A 20,961-nucleotide genomic window follows, 5' to 3' on the forward strand; every position below is an offset into this window, starting at 1 on the left:
ACGAGACAGCAAAAGAGACACTGAGGTGTAGAACAGTCTTATGGACTCTGTGGGAGAGGGAGAGGGTGGGAAGATTTGGGAGAATGACATTGAAAAAAAAAAAAAGTGAAAATTAAAGGAATAATAGAGGACTTAAAATTTTTTTTTTAATTAAAAAAAAAAGAAAGAAAGAATGATCATAAAAATAGTAAAAATATACCTAGGACTTTCTCCGGTTTTGTTGTGAGTATTGTAGGGTCGGTTCATTTTCGGCTAGTTCCTTGGTCCAACTTATATTTCTCAAGATCTATAGGCCCCTTCCTATGTAGTCTGTACTAACCACAGGGTTTTAATCTATTGCCTGTAGCTTCCAAGGTGGTTCCCTCTGTTATAGCTTCTTCTGTTTGCTGGTCTCTTGAGTGTCTGGTTTCCACCCTGACACAAAGGGGACGGTGGTGGACACATTTTTTTTTTTTTTTAGGCTCATTTGTTCAGTCGCGCTGTGGGGAGGGAGGGACACTGCAAACAAATAACACTTGCGTGTGCTCGCAGTGCCTCAGCCACACTGGGTCTGCCCCCGCTCACAGTGCGTGTAGCCTCCCTGCCCACACTGCTCAGGCTCTAGGTTGTTCCACCGGGAACCATCCGTGGCCATTCCTGGGCTGCTTGCACCTCCCAGGTCCAAGCCGCTCAGGTTCAGGCACTCGGGTAGTCCTCAGAGGTGCAGACTCAGTTGGGCCTGCATTTTGTGCCCTTCCCAGGTCCGAGCAGCTCAGGTGATGAGGTGTTTGGCGAGTGCGATTGCTGTGACTTATCGCCTCCCCACCGCTCGGTTATCTGGGTATACAACCGGAGCACCTTCTCAGGCAGATGTTGACCGTCCAGAGCCCCAGGAAGTCTTAGTTAGCAAAGAAGCCTGCTTACAGTTTTATAGATAATGTCTCTCTGGGACTGCGATTGCCCCCTTCCAGCTCTGGCTGCCTGTCACTGGAGGGGGATGGTCTGCAGCCAGCTATCTCTGTTCAGTCCTTTGTTCTGTGTGCGGGCCTGGCGGTGTCTTAGGTTAGGGCTGGCTTTTCGCGTGGTAGATATCCCACAGTCTGGTTTGCTAGCCCAAGTTATTTCGCTCAGATAGTGCTCGGGGTATTCAGTCCAGATCCTTACTCTAAGCGATGTAGCCCACGCCACGCATCCCTGCCCAGACCCCGCTGTGGCGTGTGCAGGCATCTGCGCTGCTTCTCCACTGGGCGAGTTACTGTAGGGCTCGCAATCTGCAGGTTTTAATTGTTTATTTATTTTTCCTCCCTGTTATGTTGCCCTCTGTGCTTCCAAGGCTCGGCACAGATTCGGCAGTGAGAAGGTTTCCTGGTGTTTGGAAACTTCTCTCTTTTTAAGACTCCCTTCCCGGGATGGAACTCCGTCCCTCCCTCTTTTGTCTCTTTTTTTGTCTTTTATATTTTTTCCTACCTCCTTTCGAAGACTTGGGTTGCTTTTCTGGGTGCCTGATGTTCTCTGCCGGCATTCAGAAGTTGTTTTGTGGAATTTACTCGGCGTTTAAATGTTCTTTTGATGAATTTGTGGGGGGGAAAGTGTTCTCCCTGTCCTACTCCTCTGCCATCTTAGCTCCTCTTTATTTTTAATTGAAGGATAATTGCTTTACAATATTGTGTTGGTTTCGGCCATACATTTTTGCTGAGACTGATATATTTGCTAAGTGAGATGCTGGCAGGAGTATCTTTCTACCATTTCAAAAAAGAGTATTTGCAGATTGTAATATCTCTGCTGCTGCCTCTGTTTTCTGAATCATTTCTAATACATTTGAAGGGAGAGTTCCCAGTCTGCGTGAAGCAAATTATCTATCCTCTCCAAATGGATTTTTTTTTTTGTGGGGGGCCGGGGGGTGGTTCCTGGCACTGTCAGATTAGTGCTATTTACATTTTAACAAGGACACTGCTTCTAGCTCCACCATTTGTAAAGGGAAGTCACTTCTTTCCAAGGGGGTTGCCAGCCAGGTAGGAGCAGGAAAGGCCCCTCTGAATTCCAGACCCATCTCCTGAAATGCATTTTTGTCTCATTTAATTTGGATTGTATGGCATGGATAGCCTCTGGTCCAGAGTGTTTGCCTAAAATATATAACCAATAATACATAGTTAATGTATAAACTATACTTATCCCTCTCCTCAAAAGCAAGAATTTGGCAAGTTTCTTTGGACATTTTGCTTCTGATCAAGGAGTCCATCTTTTATCTCCTATTACACTCCCAGCCTGAAATATTTATTGTTGAGTCAAGTAAATTCAGGGCCTTCCCTGATATCTTAGCTGGTAAAGAATCCGCCTGCAGTGTGGGAGGTCTGGGTTCGATCCCTGGGTTGAGAAGATCCCCTGGAGAAGGGAAAGGCTACCCACTCCAGTATTCTGGCCTGGAGAATTCCATGGACTATACAGTCCTTGGGGTCACAAAGAGTCAGACACGACTGAGTGACTTTCACTTCACTTCACTTCAAGTAAATTCAGAGGCTTCTCCCAGGGAAACTGTATTATGAGTTGCTTACCTCTAATGAGGCCATGATACTTACCTGTCATTTCTCTTTCTTCAGCTTTACGAAGCTGTCCTGTTTTTCCTTCCTACACACTGAACAAAAATATTAATCCCAATTGTGCTGAAAATTGCCTGTCATTTGGTTCAGATTGTAGAATGTTTCTTGTCACGTGATGTGCCAGGCTGCACCCTGGACTCTGGAGAAGAGAGCTTGAGTGACATCACAGGGAGTCAGGGGGCAGCTGGAGGGCTGGCTCTGATGAATCAGCTTGAGGCAGTGTCTGGAACCTCTGTAAATTTGCTGTGATTCTTTCTTCTTGCCTTGGGCCAGTCTTAAGACATTTTAGTTTGATTTTGAGATTTGGTGGTTAACTCTATTTTGAAAACACTTTTAAATTCCAGCTCAAAGCAGTCCTGCCTTTTAACATACAGTGAGTCCCTTACATACAAATGAGTTCCATTCCAAGAGCGTGTTTGCTAAATCCAATTTGTTCATACGTCCAACAAAGTTAGCCTAGGTACCCAACTATAAATAACATAACCAGCTATATGGTACTGTAGTGATCTATAGTTCTTTTAACACAAGTAATACATAAAAAAAATAAAAAATAAAAGATTTTTAATCTTACAGTACAGTACCTAGTAGTACAATAGCAGGCACACAGGGGCTGGCATCGAGTGAACAGACAAGAAGACTTATTGACCGGCGGAGGGAGAGGAGGTGGGAGGAGGATCGTCAGCAGCAGGAGACGGAGGACCAGCTGCAGTGGCCCTCACACCTGACGTGGATGGAGCAGGTGCTGGCTCCTTGCTGGAACCAGATACACATTCTCATCTTTGAAAGTTCGCAACTTGAAGGTTCGTATGTAGGGGACTTAATTGTGCATTTCTGTGCACGCAGGTTGCTCTGTCTTCCTGCATTTTCCCTCTTTCTTTGCCCAGTCTCTCTCCCATTTCAGGACATGCACTGTTAAGCATAAGGAAGAAAAAACAGCATGAGGCAATTTGGTGATTTTTTTTCAGTGAAGTCTATCAAATTTCTGAATGAAAATCCATTATTGAACTATGTTAAGGCAGATTTGGACATTGCAAAAAACTTCTTCTGTTACCCTGTTAACCAGAATTTTCATGAGGGACTAAACTAACACATCTTTTATTAAAATAATTGATGATAGATGCTACCTGGCTAATGAATATTTTTATTAGATGCATGCAGTTTAAATTGTCCAGAACTACTTTAATATCCTTTAGCTCACGTGCTTCCAAAAATGTTTACCCATGACTGCATTCTTAGGTAAGCTGCCATGTACTTATGCTCATAAAGCAACAATTCACTTATGTTGCTTTATAAAAATAATATAAAGCCCAAGGCCACAGGACTCAGGGACCCATCTCTTTTTATCTAACTGTATCTCCTGTACCTTACCAGTCAGCACGCAGTACATTCAGGAAGTCCAGAATGACTTCATTTCCTTATTATAATCCCAGATAGGCAGTTAAGTGGAAATAAAAAGTAATAAGAAATTTCTGTGTACAACAGGGCCTTGATTTTAAAACAACAAAAAAACCTTCCAACCAGACTAATTTCTTTTGAGGCACATTATATTTACATTTTCATCCACATTTAGAATCTAATGTTTCCTTCTGACTTGTTCTCCTTCCATAAGGAAAAAAAAGAAAAGGAGTCCAGGAAAAAAAAAAAATTTCAGAAATAAGAAGAAGAAAAGTTCAGGGTTTTAGGCCAACTTACTTATTTCAAAAATCTCTGATAACCTGGAGAATACCTTTCACTCTATCTGAAGGTTCATTGTGGACTACCACACACTCTTAGAGGGTCTAAGCACGCCCACCTGCTCTTCAGTGCTCAGTGGCCTCTGGACCTGGGGTTGGGGGAGGAGCCCTGGGAAACAGCCATCCACAGGTATTTGGGTTCACTCTGCCCAAGCTGTGATTCAGAACAAACCCAACCCCAGCTCTTGGTGAGATCTGATTTCCTTGCTAGTGGTTAATACTTAGTGTCTGGCTTTTTGAAATTTAGGAGTATTAGATTTTAGTCAATGACGAATGTAGACTTTGGCAGGGGAGATCTTAGAATCATTTCTCTAAGTAAGGCCTTATTGGGTAAAGATTCTTGAAGAAAAATATTTTTAGCTATTTTTATTTATTTATTTGACTGCACCTGGTCTTAGTTGCGGCACGTGGTATCTTCAATCTTTGTTGTGGCATGGGGAATTTTTAGTTGCAGCAGGCAGGATCTGGGCTTCCCTGGTGGCTTCTCTGGTGGTAAAGAATCCGCCTGCCAATGCAGGAGACTCAGGTTTGACCCCTGATTCGGGAGATGCCCTGGCGAAGGGAATGGCAACCCACTCCAGTATTCTTGCCTGGAGAATTCCATGGACAGAGGAGCCTGGTGGGCTGCAGTCCATGGGGTTGCAAAGAGTCAGACACAACTTAGGGACTAAACAGCAACCACAAATTCAGGATCTAGTTCCCTGACCAGGAATTGAACCCAGGCCCCCTGCATTGGGAGCTCAAGAGTCTGCCACTGGACCACGAGGACAGTCCCCCAAAACATGGTTTTAAATTGCCAGCATCAAGTCTACTGCAGTACTCCAGGCAGAAAGACTAGCCATGTTCTCATACTGGTTAAGTTCCTAGACTGACTCCCAGGAACCAGCCTTGTGGAAATATAAAATTGCTGAAGAACTCTCGGGTATGAACATATTTTCATCTACTGGGGACGTGAACAAGGCCAAGTAGAATCAACATGCTTATTTCCTTCTGGAGCAGTTTTATGAATGAGTGAAAACTGGCGGCTTCAGTCCCATGGGTCAAAGTCTCTTTTCTCTCGGCCCAAGCTGTAGGGTTCTGGTGCTCTGCGCCCTGTGGTCCAGCCTTCCTGTTTCAAGCCTACTTCGTGTCTCCCTTCCCCTACCCCAGCCCAGAGGATAACACTGGGGGCTGGTCTAGAGGTTGATGAGTGCTGCTTGCTCTGTGGGCGAGAGAGGAAGAGGGAAGGGAGGATGTTGGAGTGAAGACATTCCTGAAACAGTAAGGACAAGCCAGACACACTCCACAGGACCCGTGTATCTGGGGTGAATCTGAGTGGAGTGGGGCTGGCTGTTTACCCAGATGGCTCTTATCAGTACAGCCCAGAAGCCCAGTTGAGATCAAAGGTAGACTTTGGGCCTGGCATATTCATTCATAGTGAACAGTGTCATGTTCTCTTTGTCTTCTTTCCAGCAGAAAGTTAAACATTTTCTCATTTCTTGTTTAAATGAAAATTCCCCTGTCTCCGCTTTGAATTGCAGTGTTTTAATCGCCCCTGAGTCTCAGGACACTGCTTGGTGTGGTTAAGGAATTAGGTGTGAAAACTGTGTGGTTCACTTCTTGTTTCCTGTGGGGAGATGAATGACCTACACTTACACAGAGCCTCCACTCTGACTCTCCACCGGAAATGAACTTGGGGTGTCAGCAGACAACCGGGCACTGTCCTCCCAGACTCCTTGAAGGCGGAAGGTGGACGGGAGCACGTGGTTCCGTGGAGCAGCTCAGGTCTCCAGAAGGTTCCATTGCATGGTGCTGTGTCCTTGCAGACACACTCAGTTTGGTTCTGATTCTGTCTCCGAGTCTGGGTGCTTGATGGGCACCCCACATGCACTTCTGCAGAAAAACTAGAAAAAGATTTTCAGAAGAATACTGCCCTGTGCTGCTCTGCTAGAGTCTTCTGCTTTTTTACAGGCTGTCTTTTCTCATTTCTAAACTGTATCTCGGTCAATGCCCTTTCTTCGCCTGTATGGCTTCCAACCAGCCATTCTCTGTTTAATCTCAATTTTAGGAAGACCTTTGCGATCAGCCACTTATTGAAACATTGTGAGGTGTTTCTTAGTTTAATTAGGAGAAGGTGCAGGGAACTCTTTCCGCAGGTCAGGGAAAGCGTTTGAGGTTTACAGGCTGGAAAGGCCAGCCTGTTTTGCTACTGTGTTTGTTATTTTACGCTGCTGAAGTCTGCAAGAGAAGAAAGGAAATCTGTGCCCAGATATTTGTGTTGACCCGAATTTCAGATCAAGGGTTTGGCATGATGACAGTGACCCCTGGCATCATAACTCCATCTTGCTGTGACTTTTTTCACCCTAAAAGGAGAGAGAAGACTGTTTCCCTTGGGCTCTTGACCTTACAGTTGGGCACAGTCCAAAGAACCCACATATGTCCACTTGGGTGAGGATTAGAGCATCTTTTGGGTCTTTAGGTCCTGAAGTAGACAGCTTTCAAGGTAGACCTGTGACCCTGCAGGAACCCTGGGCTTCTATCTGGACTTGGAGGGCATCAGCCAGCTCTGCAGCCACAAGCAATGCTCTTAGGGGATCATTTGCTGACACCCATGGCCTGGACCCATTCTGCAGGACTTGGGGTGCTTCCCAGGTTGCAGAGGTGGAGTCTTCGCCATGCACAGGGCTGGCATATGTTCCACAGTGTCTCCAAGCCCCAGCCTGGGTCAGAGGACATCAGAGAGGGCCCATGGGGGAGCAGCCTGTTGTCACAGCTGAGTTCACATGTCATGTCCTTCTTGTCTTTTCCTTGGACACAGGGCCAAGCACACCTGCAAGAAAACGCTTCTGGAGGAAGTGCAGGAGCTGGAGATGAAGTCCAGAGTGATGGGCAGAGCAATGCTCCGGGACAGTAACGGAAAGAGGTGGGCAGCACCAGGCCAGGGTCCCCAGGACCCCCTCTCCTTTTCCCTACCTCCCTTCTGGGATTTCCTTTCCTCTTCTCGGTTTTCAATGTGAGCACATGATGGGTGAAACAGAAACCATGCCCTCTCGGGGCAACATGAAATCTGACTTTCAGGTCCCTGGGCCTGCCCCCAGGTGAAACAGAGGCTTATATGGGGTCTGGACATGCAGAAAATAGAAATAGCATTGTGGTCTTCAGGTGGAGAAGTGCTGTATCAGCAGTGTTAGCAAAGCATGTTTAAAAGCCAGGCCATTTGCTCTCAGCCCCAGTCATGTGCTAAAGGGTATCTGCCCTGAAGTTCTGCTCATCGAAGAATGCATTTTGTTCATGTAGATTCTGTTCATTCCAAGTATACCCATGGTTTGTTTTGTTTTTGATAAATTATTTTTTGCTCCTGGTGTTCAGACAGCATTACATGACCTACTGGTTGATCCAGCAAAGCAGGGGCTGCCCCTCCCCCACCCCCCTTATTTCTTACAGAGCCTCAGTGGCCCCCACTCCTCCCCTAACTGCTGGGCAAGTGAGTAGGTTTGATTTAATCGTGTATGTTAAAATGTTATCAGACTGCATCTGGTTAAAGTTTACTGAAGGAAACTGACCTGAGCCCAAGGACAATATGCAGGTAATAGGAGGCCTTGGCCACCTTAGGGACACGGAGGTCCAGGAGATTATGAGCACGGCTCCCCTCTACATTCTTGGAAGGGACCCTAGAACTAGCTACTCAAGAAACAAAAATCTAGAGGTGGAGTACTTCCAGAGACCCTCTGATATTTATGTTCTGTTTTATTTAGGTTCTGTCTTCTTGTACCATCTTTTAAAGCAATGAAATCAAAGCATTTTTGTTTTGTGTTGCTTTTAGGAAAGAGAATGCAAATATTTTGAGAAGTATCAGTAATATTATCTCAAATGGCTAGATATTGTAGGAAAGGGGCTGAAGCGTATAGGATTGAAGGCTCTGTGGTTGAAGTTGTGATTTTTTTGTGTATTTATAACATTTTTCCTGAGTCCATTAGCATTCATTTTATGGCAGTTGTGCTAGTCATTGTAAGACTTTATCAGTCAGCTGGACAAAAATCTCTGTCTGAAGCTTGAAGTCGTGACTGGTGGGGGCAGGACTGGGCTTTATGGTGGTCTGTGTATAACTGATACACAGGCCACACAGCTAAGGGTGAGCAGGCCTCTTCTGCCCGTTGGACAGCAGACACAGGGCTTGTGTCTAGGTTGTCAAGGGCCCACAAAATTCTTTAATCTCCAAAAACAACGTGTTCATATCTTCTAAAAGTAGGGAGATGCCTCTGCAAATTGAAATTAATACATGAATGTCAGTCTTAAAGCGAAATAAGCACACTGTTTTATCCTATTTGCAAAAAATTTTACAAGCTCTTCTGTATCTCAAGAATTCTCCCATATATACATAGTGATTTCTAAGAGATCATGAGTCATTTCTGAGGACAATGAGAATTTCCAAGCAAAATTCTAAAACTCTTCTCAAACATTGGACAGGAAAACATTGCAAGGAAGGCAGTGTGAGACAGCCCTTCACCAAGTCTGAGCTGACCTGGGTGGGATCTCCGGCCCGTGGGGGTCCTCAAAACAGGCCTGGATGGGGGGTTAGCGGCACAGGGGATGTCCGGAAGAGGTGGCAATCCCAGGCGGCCTCTGGCTTGAAAGTCGAGAAAGGCTGCCCACTGGAGACAGGATGGAAGACAGAGCTGTGAGGGTGGGGAGATGGTGGTTCACAGAAAGGATGAGAGCCTGTGTGGCGGAGGCTCGAGTCCAACGTGTGCAGGGAGGATCACAGAGCTCTGAGCCTGTGTCTGAATCCTGGCTCAGCCATGGTGAGCCCTGCAGTCTTGGGCGAGAGATTTTCTGTAAGGAGACTGTCTTCATCTGTTAGAGATGGAGACTCATGGTGGGTGGGAGGTGTTAGAATTTATGAAACTGAATTTATGATGGGTGACAGCTCATTGACCAGTGCTGTGCTCAGTTGCTGAGTCGTGTCCCACTCTTTGGGACCCCATGGACTGTAGCCCACCAGGCTCCTCTGTCCATGGGATTCTCCAGACAAGGATACTGGAGTGGGTTGCCATTTCCTTCTCCAGGGGATCTTCCTGACCCAGGGATCAAACCTGAGTCTTGGTTTGGCAGGAAGGTCATGATATTGAAGGGTGTCATGGACTCTCAGCTTGTGGTTGATTAAAAAAAAAAAAAGTAAATTAAAAAATACTTATTTTTTATGGAAGTATAGTTGATTTACAGTGTGCATTAGTTTCAGGTGTATAGAAAAGTAATTCAGTTATACACACATATACACACTTTTTCAGATTCAAAGAGAATGTAATTTCTAAAAGCACTTATCCTGTTCAAAGTTCACTTTCATATGTTCGGGTGGATCAGGAGATAACTGGAGTTTAAATGTGGTCTCTGCCTCCTGCATTTTGGAATCTCTTCTCTGAGCACACTGTAAACTCTCGCTGGGACAGTTGATTCGGAGGGTGGAGGGAGGGTGTGAATGTGGGTGTGCAGGAGGAAACGTGGGGTCACAGCTTCCTTTTTCGCTGTCACAGATCTGGCCTCACGTTGGGGCTCCTGGAGAGGTTACTACAGGGACCCCGGGCCTCCCACCACCCCCAGCAGCCCTCACTCCATCTGACTCCTCCCCGCAGTGGCTCCCAGGTTTCCTGGGTGGTCCATGGGCAGCCTGGACAGCAGCTGCTCCAGAGAGAGAACTCTGCTCTCCCAGTTGTTCGTCTACCACCTGCCTGGCTCCTTTCACTCCTGCTTGGATTCCCTGCTGCCGCGGAGCTGCTGGGGGAGGGGCGGCCCTGGTCGGGGTGGGGGCCGCCCTGTCCCTCCCTCTGAAGAGTCACAAACCGACTCCCTCTTTGAGAGACCCTGAGTATTTTGTCTGCTTCCCCGCCCCGTGTGATGTTTGAGTTCATCCACGCCTCTCTTTCCAGCTGTCAGTCTGGCACATAGGGAAGCTCTGTAAATATTTGTTTTCTTTTAATTGAATTAATTTATTTATTTTTGGCTGCGCTGGGACTTTGTTGCTACTCGGGTTTCTCTAGTTGCAGCCAACGAGGGCTACTCTTCTTTGCGGTGTGCACGTTTCTCATCGCAGCGGCTTCTCTTGCAGAACACGGGCTCTTGAGTGCAGGCTTAGTAGCTGTGGTGCACAGGCTTAGCTGCTCCACGGCATGTGGGATCTTTCCAGACCAGAGATCAAACCGGCATTGGCAAGTGGATTTTTAACCACTGAGCCACCAGGGAAGACCCCATAAGTATTTGTTGACCGAGTGGAAATGCAGAAAACCAGCGAGGGGAGGAAGGTGAACCCGCAGCATCCACGCAGCTGGTGCCAGGGCGATCACTCCTGTTGAAAGTGGCCACAGAGGGTGCAGGCTGTCGCTCGACCTCTAGTGACAGGGCCCTTTCATCTGGTGGCTTCAGAGGACAGCTCATATAGAAGTACAGATGGGGGCTCTGGTCCTCCCTGCCGCCCCACCACCCAGGTGCCCTGGCTTTGTGGCCGCCCTGCCCGCCACTGTCCCTCAGCTTAGCTCTGATGCCTGAAAGAGGGCCCCTTGAGCACAGCCTGCCAAGTCCTTAAAGCAGGTCCAAGTCACCAGCAAAGTCTAACGAACAGCCAAGTCTAGCCGTTTTTCTCAGGAACGTGCTCAGAAGAAACAGAACCAAAATCTTTATGCATCAATTCCAAAACCCCTTTTGTGCCAAATGAGCATTTTGAAATGGTACCTGGAGATTTCAAGTACGCCTCTGTGCCCCTAATTCATACAGTGAAAATACCTAAACATTTTATTGATCTTATCTAAGCCCCCAGACTTTTACATGATTTTGGTAAACCTTTAAGTTTCATGAACCGGTTTCTGCCTTCTCTCATGAGTGGAATCAGCTTCCAAAATTAACCTGTGTGATTTGGACATAAATCAGCCTGTTCTCATGACTTAGAGAAAAGAAACTGAGAAAGAGAACTAGGTGTCTGGAAAGTATAGTGAAGTAAGAAATGCCAAGGGGATGAGCAAAATGATTTTTCTTGATTTTCAATTTGTTTTTTCTGGGTGGAGCATTTTTCTCGCCAGGTAGTTTGTGTACCGTAGAGATGCTAAGAACTTATGGATATTTGGTTGTTCAGAACACCTGTTGCCAACCCATCTTCCCAGTGTTCTTCACCAGAAGATAACCCTACCGTTCTGCCTGTGGAACAGTCTGTCATGCACACCGTTAACTCTACATGGTCTTAAAAATGAGCTAAGTTGGAAGAATTCCTTGTTTCAATGTTTTGGTAATATCTTTCCCTCTTTATTCTTTTTTTAAAAAATTGAACTAGAGTTGACTTGCAATGTTGTGTTAATTTCTGCTTATAGCAAAGTGACTCAGTTATGCATTTATACATTCTTATTCATACTGGTTTCCATTATGGTTTCTCTCATGATGTTGACTGTAGCTCCCTATGCTGTACAGTAGGACCTTGCTGTTTATCCCTCCCTCTGTATTCCTAATGTGTAACTCATGCATTTTTTTTCCTGATGGACGAAAATCTACCAGTGGCCACTTCCTTTACAAATACAGTTCAGACAAATGCCTAAAATATCATGTAAGGGGACAAGCTATTGTTTTTTTCCCCTTTACATTGTTTTTCTTCCTTGGTGTGTGGCAGGGCGTGTCCTGGTGTTTTAGGTGTTTCATCAAAGCGAGAAGAAAGGCCGGGTGTGTTTGATCCAAATGCCTAGTTTCTCAGCTGTGCCTTAAGTCTGAAGGAACCACAAGGAGGCCCCAGTCTTGTCCCAGACCTTCTTTCTGCTCGTCAGAGTTGGCGGGAGGCCGGTGGGGTGGACCCTGTGCTGGTCTTCTCCAGGTTCAAGGTCAAGGGTTCAGGTGGCTGCCCCTGCCTTGGGCCAGCCAGGTGGTGGAATTCTCTTTTGTTTATGTGCTTTCCCCAAGTTCGCTGAGGCCTGGGTAGAGGAAGCCATGCGGCTGGTCTCCTTGGGCCCTGAGTCATCACCTCATCCTCCACGTGGTTTTCTGTCCTTTGCGAGCACTGATGCTCAGGCTTCTGTCCCCGCCCTGCCTGAGCCAGCACTCGGGAAATCTAGACGCATGTCTGCCTCTCGGGAATTCCTCTCTGCACCTCTGTCTGGGCCACAGCCCATGTCACTCAGCTTTCATCGCATCAAGGCTGCTCCACATAGCCAGAACACGGTCCTTGTTGGCCATCTGGGCCTCCTCATGGAGTGTCATCTGCCTAGAGCCAGAGGACAGAGCCTGAAACACATCATCACGGATTGTTTTATTCTTTTTTTTTAATTGGAGGATAATTACTTTACAATATAGTGATGGCTTTGGCATACAGCAACATGAATCGGTCATAGGTATACATGGGTTTCTGACACCGCCCTCCCCACCCACAATCCACGTTCTGAACTCCCCCTCCCACTTCTGTCCCCACCTCATCCCTCCAGGTTGTCACAGAGCACCGTCAGCAGGGTTTTCAGACAAAAAAGCTCATCCACTCCACCCCAGGCCACACTCTCCCAGGCTCTTTTGAAACCAGTTACGTTAAAAACAAAACACAAAAACTGCCCAATACATTTTGAGTGTGTGCTCTTGCCAAAAAATTATCCATTATGCTTTGATCTTCCAACGGAAATCCTTTGATCTTTAAAATAATGTTTAAAAAGCTATTTGGTTTCATCATTCCTCCAAGGCAAATTGGGTACAACTGCTGAGTTAAAGATGAGTAGAAACAAGGCCAAAAATAGGAAACAACCAGCTTGACTGTATATTATTCTCCAATATGGGTTTTATATCGTTTCAGGAAAAATACTTTCTTTCTCCAAGTATTGGCTGCAGACAACACATTCATTTTGTTTCCCTCTCCACCCCCTCCCCACAATTCCCCCCCTAAAATATCTATTAGTTGTTTTATTAGCTAAAAGGTTAGGAAATTATGCCATCATTTCAACGAAGCTCTCCAGGCCAGGTGGCAAACTTCTGCCTCCGACACCTGGTTAAGATTTATTTCACTTCCAGCTGCATTTTTTCCATCGATGTGTCATGAAGCCGGGGAGGAAACACAGGTTGTGGAGACAGACAGACCTGAATTGGGCTCCAAGCCCGGCTGCTCACAGAGCTGTGTGACCTTGGCTGAGTTACAAATGTCTCTGAACTTTAGTTTGCTTATCATCAATTTGACTTGAGATCTAAATGAAATAATATATGTTAAATCCATAGCACATGTAGATGTTCAGAAAGTGTTAATACCCCTGTGTCTGTAACTCAGAAGCAGAACCACAGTTCAGTTCCACTGGATCTTTGGTTTTCCCAGAGGGCTTGAAGAGACATAGGAGTCAGATCCTCGTCCTGCACGGACCCAGCCCTGAGGACAAAATGCTTCCTCCCCTGGACACACTGACCTTGCTCCCTCGTTCCTGAGTCTTCTCACTATCCTGACATATGCCTGGGGTTCCCTGAGTATATTCATTTCTACAGTTTTCTAAATTATTCAAATACTCAACAAATGCAAGAATAGAGAGACTAGTACAAGGAATTGCTATGTACTCACTGCCCGGGTTCAACACTTACCGAGATTTTGCCACAGTTGCTTCATCTAGTCTCTTTTGTTGTTCTTCAGTCACCAAGTCATGTCTGACTCCGTGCGACCCCATGGACTGCAGCACGCCAGGCTTCCCTGTCCCTCACCATCTCTCGGAGTTTGCTCAAGTTCATGTCGATTGAATTGGTGATGTCATCCAACCACCTCCTATCACCCCTTCTCTTCTGCCTTCAATCAGATACGCCTATTGTTATAAATATTTTCTTTCTTGTTTTCAGCCATGCCTTGCAGCTTGCAGGGTGATCTTAGTTCCCTGACTAGGGATTGAACCCAGGCATTCAGCAGTGAAAGCACCGAGTCCTAACCACTGGAGTGCCAGGGAACTCCCCACTGTTTTTCCTTTGCAAATCCTAGACATGACAGCATTTCACCCTGGTGTATGTCAGCATTGGCTCTAAATATCCTACATTATGGGCTTCCCTGGTGGCTTAGACAGTAAAGAATCCACCCGCAATGTGGAGAATCCCCTTGGATAGAGCAGCCTGGTGGACTGTATGTAGTCCATGGGTTGCAAAGAGTTAGACACGACTGAGCAACTGAACTGAACTGATGATGAATACATCTTATCCTTGTTTGTGTTGTGACATAGAAACACTGTAACTCCACTGCCTCTTATCACCTCTAATAATTAACAATCATTTTTCAGTATCAATTGATACTCAGTCCATAAACAGATTTTCTGGGTCATCTCAGCCCTGTCTTTTTAGTGTTTTAGGATCTAGGCAAGGTCCACACATAACATGTGCTTACTCTGTTTTTTAAGTCTCTTTGAATTTCAAGAAGCATCCCCTTACTTGTTATTAATGCCATGGGCTTGAAGATGTGATGCCCCATTTGATTTTCCTCGTCACGATCATCGCTGCAGGCAGCAATTGACACTTTCCTTCTGTACAGAGTGGGGAGCTTGGCCTCCAGGAGGTGGACTCACGCCCCCGTCATCCAACTTAGCAGGGGCTGGACCCTGTCTTCCAAGTCCAGGGCTCTTTCTAGGAAGCCAAGATAGTGAGAGTCACTTCAGTTTCAGTTGTGCTTCAGTTTCTGAGTTGACCTTCCTCAGAGTTCCTGGAGAGCCTTGGAGCCCCAGAGACCAGGAGGGAGACCGGTCCTGGAGCGGGAGCCCCATCAGAGGCTGCAGACCAGGGTCTGACATCATGAGCGACGTCATGAGTAGGGCTCTGCAGGAGCTGGGGAGCCAGGGGGTGGTGGCTTTAGGTCTCTAAACACAGAAAGAACATGGAGCAAACGGAGAAACCATACCCTCCCTTAAAGGAACCCAGAAGCCAAGCACCTGACCACTGAGGAGGAGAGAAGGGCAGGGAGCTGATGAAGACTGCTCTGTTTCCACGGGCTCAGAGAGGAGCAGCCTTGTGGAGAAAGATGGCGTCTGGCCAGCATCACCTTCCAGGGGACCAGCGTGTGCCTAACAGACCCTGAGTGTGGGGAAGAACCTAGGGAAGAGCCTGAGGCAGGGCCGAGCACCGGCAGGTCTTTCAATTTAGACACCAGGGAGCCTTCTCAGGAAAACAACCAGCAAGAGAGGCAGCAGCACTCCCAGGTGAGACCAGGGAGATGTCAGAGCAGGCGAGGAAGTGCATTTGGGGGACAGGGAGAGTAAATGACCCAGAAAATGACAGGAGGGCTGACGGGATGACCCAGACGGGGATTTCTAGTGACTCTTTTGCATCCTGGGCCCAGGAAGGAGGGGATGAGGGAATAAACTCTTAAGGAGGTGAGAGACCTGACTAGCATGTGGTTAATGAACACCTAAGCCGCCCGTGTCAACTAGAATTAATCGGCTCTGTTATTAATATTTTATGATGCTCCATCCCAAAGGCCCTGTTGTTGTTATGGCCTGATGTTTGATAATTAAGAACAACTTTTCTGAACACCATTCGTCATTTGTTTTGAAATGAGAAATAGACTTCTCATCTACCTTGAGAGGCAGGCTAGCTGTTGTGAGATGTGCCCAGAATCTAGCCACTGGCCATAGCTTGATGAAAGATGATGGCGTCTTTACAGGATGCCTGGAGAGGGCCAGGCAGGAGCGCTGTTTCCTTGCGATGTAGGAAGACGAGGTAATGGGTGAATGCAGATGCAGTGTTGACCAGTGGTTTGCTGGGAGCAGTCCTCATCCTATTAGTCAGATGACTTAAATATGTTTAATTTTTTTGGATTATGACTTAAGTTAGCTCAGTGTCAATTTTATCTGCCAACAAGACCCGTTTTCAAAAATTTTTCACCCATGAAGTTAATGTCAGAAATGACCCAGGATTGACAGCTTATTGCATCCTTTTAAAACTAACGTGAACTATTTTAATCCTCTTCTTTGAAAGTTGACTTTATTAATATTTAAGCCATCTGAGCAACAAGAGAAGCCATCAAGGGTGGACGTAAGACTTCTGTTTCACTTGTACAGGTCATATCATTTGAATGGTGACGCTTCACATTCCAGGCAGGGATTAGTTCTTCCCTGCCTTAGAAGATCTCTGCTAATTGCTTTCCTTTGATTATCGGTGAGCTGTTTGCTTTTCCGTTTGCCCACCTCCCCGCTACCTGTCTCCCCTGCCTCCAGCTGAGATGGGAGCAAAACATCCTAGCCAGAAACCAGATGACCCAGAATACCTGCTTTGAAACGGAGCCACAGTGAGATGTTGTCCAGGAAGGACCCAATGCTACCGCCTGTTTCACTCCTCAGTTCTTGGGGAGGCCGAAGAAAGAAGTGTGGAGTTTCTGGTGCCCAGCCAGTGGGTTTTGTGGTGCAGATTATTGAATCCCCCAGTCATACTGAACTGTTGGGGGGAAAAAGTTGAGATGGGCCGCTGGACATTTTTCGTTGATGTCCCGTATCTGCTTCTGCACTGACACTGCTCTGAACGTATCGCCCAGGTCCCAGGCATGGTTGTTTGTGTCAGATGAGGCGGCCCCATCTGTACCTGGCACTTGGAAGGCCAGTCGAGGCCCATTTGTTGTTGTCTTTCAGTTGCCCAGTCATGTCCAACTCTGAGCCCATGGCCTGAAACACACCAGGCTTCCCTGTCCTTCACTGTTTCCCAGAATTTGCTCAAAAGTAATGTCCATTGAGTTGGAGATGCCATCCAACCATCTCATCTTCTCTCACCCCTTCTCTTCTTGCTTTCAATCTTTCCCAGCATCAGGGTCTTTTTCAATGAGTCGGCTCTTCACATCAGATGGCCAAAGGATTGAAGCTTCAGCTTCAGTCCTTCCAATGACTATTCAGGGTTGATTTACTTTAGAATTGACTGATTTGATCTCTTTGCAGTCCAAGGGACTCTCAAGAGTCTTCTCCAGCATCACAATTCAGAAGCATCAATTCTTTGGCACTCAGCTTTCTTTATGATCCAACTCTCACATCCATACATGACTACTGGAAAAACCATAGCTTTGACTATACAGACGTCTGTCAGTAAAGTAATGTCTCTGCTTTTTAATACACTGTCTAGGTTTGTCATAGTTTTTCTACCAAGGAGCAAGTATCTTTTAATTTCATGGCAGCAGTCACCATCCCCAGTGATTCTGAAGCCCAAGAAAATAAAGTCTGTCACTGTTTCCAGTTTTCCCCATCTGTTTGCCCATTTGGTCACAGGTAAATATGACATCATTGACCCTGAGGTTGAGAAGAACTTGGAGAATAAATTTCCAAGACACAAGAACTAGGAGATGGTCATTGTCGGAGAATCACTGCATTTAGTGATGGACTGAGTTGTGTCTCTAGAGAGTAAGTCCTTCTCTGGGCCAGGACACAGGACACAGGACACAGGCATGACTGCTAATCATGGTACCTTGGTTTTCAGCTACTCAGGGACCTCAGCAAAGTCTTTGCTTCCTAACAAGACAGTGATAACATGGATCTTCAGCATGTATTCTCTCTCATGCAATTAGGATCTACTCAGGGCACCATGGGTGGTATAACTGGGATAATTGGGAGTTCACACACTTGCTAATGAGTCACCACATTGGCTTCCAAACAAATAGAACCAGTGATCGGCTTACTAGGAGACAAGTCTGAAGTGAGGACCAGCCAGACCAGGGTGTGGCATAGGGCGAGACAGATTTCTGCTGTGCTGGGGTTCACATTCCAGTGCAGGTGACAGAGGATAAACAGAAAAATGGACAGGAGAAAAGGAGGAAAATGAGGCAGAGCTCTGTGCTGGGGTGAGGCTGATGGGGCTGGAGTGGCAGCAGAGCCTTCCCAGGTGACACTTAGCAGAGACCCGAATAAAATCAATACACACAGCCAACCAGACGGAGATCTGAGGAAAGAGCCCTGCTGGCTGCGGAGAGGCTGGTGGGAAAGCCAAGGAGGCTGTCTGGTCGAACCGGGGCCTCCGCAGTGCAGGCAGAGTCTTCTTTCAGGCAGCAGGGTCTCTTGGGGGATTGAGAACCAGCTCAGGGGACCAGGGTTTCAGTCACCAGAGCCGGGGATGGGTCTCAGCAAGGGGACTGCAGGACCCAGTTTTCTTAAACATGTGATTAAATTTTATGCACTTATTTAGTTTACTAACAAATATAACTTTTCATTATTAATGAAATTTTTAAAATTAAATTCTATCATAGATTTCTTTTTACCAATTCATCCAAAATAGTCACAATTGTTAGATATTCATGATATCTGTAGAACAATAGCTTTGTTTATTAAAGCCTTGACATACCACCCAGACCCTCTGTTCCTCCTGACTCTGTGCTACTTACTCAGAAAGCACTTGTCTTTTTTGAAAAGCACATAGGACAGGAACTCAGTGGAAGCGCTTTGGTCACGTGAACTTGGGGCTTCTTGTCTTGGTGGCATCTTTTCACTATCCTCACAAATACGTAGAAAGCGGGAGCACTGTCGAGGCTGGAGACCAAGGCCTCTGCCTGCTCCATCCAGGCAGCATCTTTCATTCAGCCTTTCTCAAAGTGGATGAAAGATGCTAAGGCCCTCAATGGCAGTGGTGTTGGGCTGGGCTGTGTGCGGGCCTGATGGCCGCGGTGCTGGGTTCTTTGACCAGCATCACAAATAGTATGTCCTGAAGCCTCTGAGATTCCCCAGCGGCTTTCCAAATTAAAATCCAAGGGAGCTGCTCATTTGATAGCCCAGGGAAATGCTGCGCCTGCATGTCTGCTCCATCTGGCCCCTGCTTCTTGAATCTGGAGATTGTGCTGCCCTGATCCAACGGCTGAGGACCATTTCTGCCGTCCCTCAGAGGTTTTCACTTGAGTGTCTTCAGTGCTGGGAAACGAGAACACCCTTTCGTCCTCAGAAACAATCAATATGTGTCTGTGCTGTTTTGTAAGGAATGTCTATGAGCAGAGCGCACCGTCTGATTCCAGATAAAGGTTCATCTTGAGCATCATGAGGGAATTCGCCTCTCAGCCAAGCAGACATCCTCCTTCCTCCTTTGATCCTTATGATCGACTTCTTCTTCCTTTTCGTGTAGTATTCTCAAGGGACATAACCACATCATTCCATCAGGGTTACTTCATAGCTGTGTCACGGCTGTGTTCCCTGCCTTCGTTTCTTTCTTGAAGGCGCAGCTCATACTCAGCAGAGGTTTCGTGGTTCTGACTTTTGTTCTTTTATAGCCCTGCTGGAGCGCGGCCAACCCATGACATCAGTTAGACATGGCGTGGAGGCCGGGAGACGCACCTGCTGGGGATCCACTTGGATTTTCCTTGTTGCTTTCATGTTCATGTCAGCAGCAAGTGTTTGCACATACCTCACCACTGATTGATGTTGTTAGGTATACACACACACATATGCTCAGCCAGCATTTCTCATCTACCTCTGCCATTTACAAGAATAACAAAAGAACATCTATTTCTATTTTTTATTGAAATATAATCAATTTGTGATGTTAGTTTCAGGTGTAAAACAGTGATTCAGTATTGTTGTAAGTTGTACTCCATTTAAAGCTATTATAGATGACGGTTATAATTCCCTGTTGCTCATTTCTTTTATATATAGTAGTTTGTGTCTCTTAATCTCATACCCCCTTCTCTCCCCTCCACTCTCCCCTCTGCCCACTGGTAACCACTAGCTTGTTTTCTGTATCGGTGTGTCTGTTTCTGTTTTGCAATATACATTCATTTGTATTATGTTTTAGATTCTACATGTAAGTGATATCTTACAGTATTTGTCTTTGTCTGTCTGACTCATTTCACTTAGCATAATATTCCCCGGGTCCATGCACATTGCTTCATATGGCAGAATTTCATTCTTTTTAGAGCTGAGTAGCATGTCATTGTGTGTGTGTGTGTGTTAATCCAGTCGTCTGTTGATGGGTACTAAGATTGTCTTCCATATCTTAGCTCTTATGAATAATGCATCCTTGAACACTGGGGTGCACTTACCTTTTTGAATCAGTCTTTTCATTTTCTTTGGATATATACCCAGGAGTGGAGTTGCTGGATCATATGGTAGTCCTTTTTTAATTTTTTCAAGAACCTCCACATTGTTTTCCTTAGTGGCTGCACCAGTTTATTCCGTACATTCCCACCAACAGTGCACAAGGGTTCCATTTTCTCTGTATCTTCACCAGCAATTGTTGTTTGTTGTCTTTGTGGTAACAGCCATTCTAACAGGCGCGCGGTGATAGTGCACTGTGGTTTTGATTTGCATTTCCCTGATGAGTAACCATATTGAGCAGTTTTCCCTATGTCTGTTGACCATCTACATACCTCTTTGGAAAAACTGTCTTTTCAGGTCTTCTGTCCATTTTTTAATGGGGTTCTGTGGGGTTTTTTTTTTATACTGAGTTGTATATATTGTTTATATATTTTATATATGAATCCCTTGTCATTCATATCATTTGCAAATATTTTCTCCCTCAGGAGGTTGTCCTTTCATTTTATCAATGGCCTTCTTTGCTGTGCAAAGAATATTTCTACTATTTATAGGAACAACAAAAGAAAAATGAAGTAACAACAAAAACAACTCTAGAGTTTTCAGTGACATTTTGTTCTCTCAAAACTCTGCTCAACCATCAGCGAGCAGTACAGGACATTCTGCTGCTAAGTCACTTCAGTCGTGTCCAACTCTGTGCGACCCCATAGATGGCAGCCCACCAGGCTC

The 20,961-nt window shown here is 46.0% G+C and overlaps 1 protein-coding gene across 1 annotated transcript in view; it reads left to right on the forward strand.

Annotated features, from left to right (window-relative positions):
- The window catches only part of ATP8A2 (ATPase, aminophospholipid transporter, class I, type 8A, member 2), a 452,578-nt gene that overhangs the window by 399,854 nt on the left and 31,763 nt on the right, over positions 1-20,961 (forward strand). The window contains exon 35 of the mRNA XM_010851206.1: positions 7,107-7,211. Within this exon, the coding sequence (XP_010849508.1) occupies positions 7,107-7,211 (105 nt within the window). The remainder of the gene's footprint in view (positions 1-7,106; positions 7,212-20,961) is intronic.

The sequence above is a fragment of the Bison bison genome, unplaced genomic scaffold, assembly GCF_000754665.1.
Source record: "Bison bison bison isolate TAMUID 2011002044 unplaced genomic scaffold, Bison_UMD1.0 scf7180017864299, whole genome shotgun sequence".
NCBI lineage: Eukaryota > Metazoa > Chordata > Mammalia > Artiodactyla > Bovidae > Bison > Bison bison.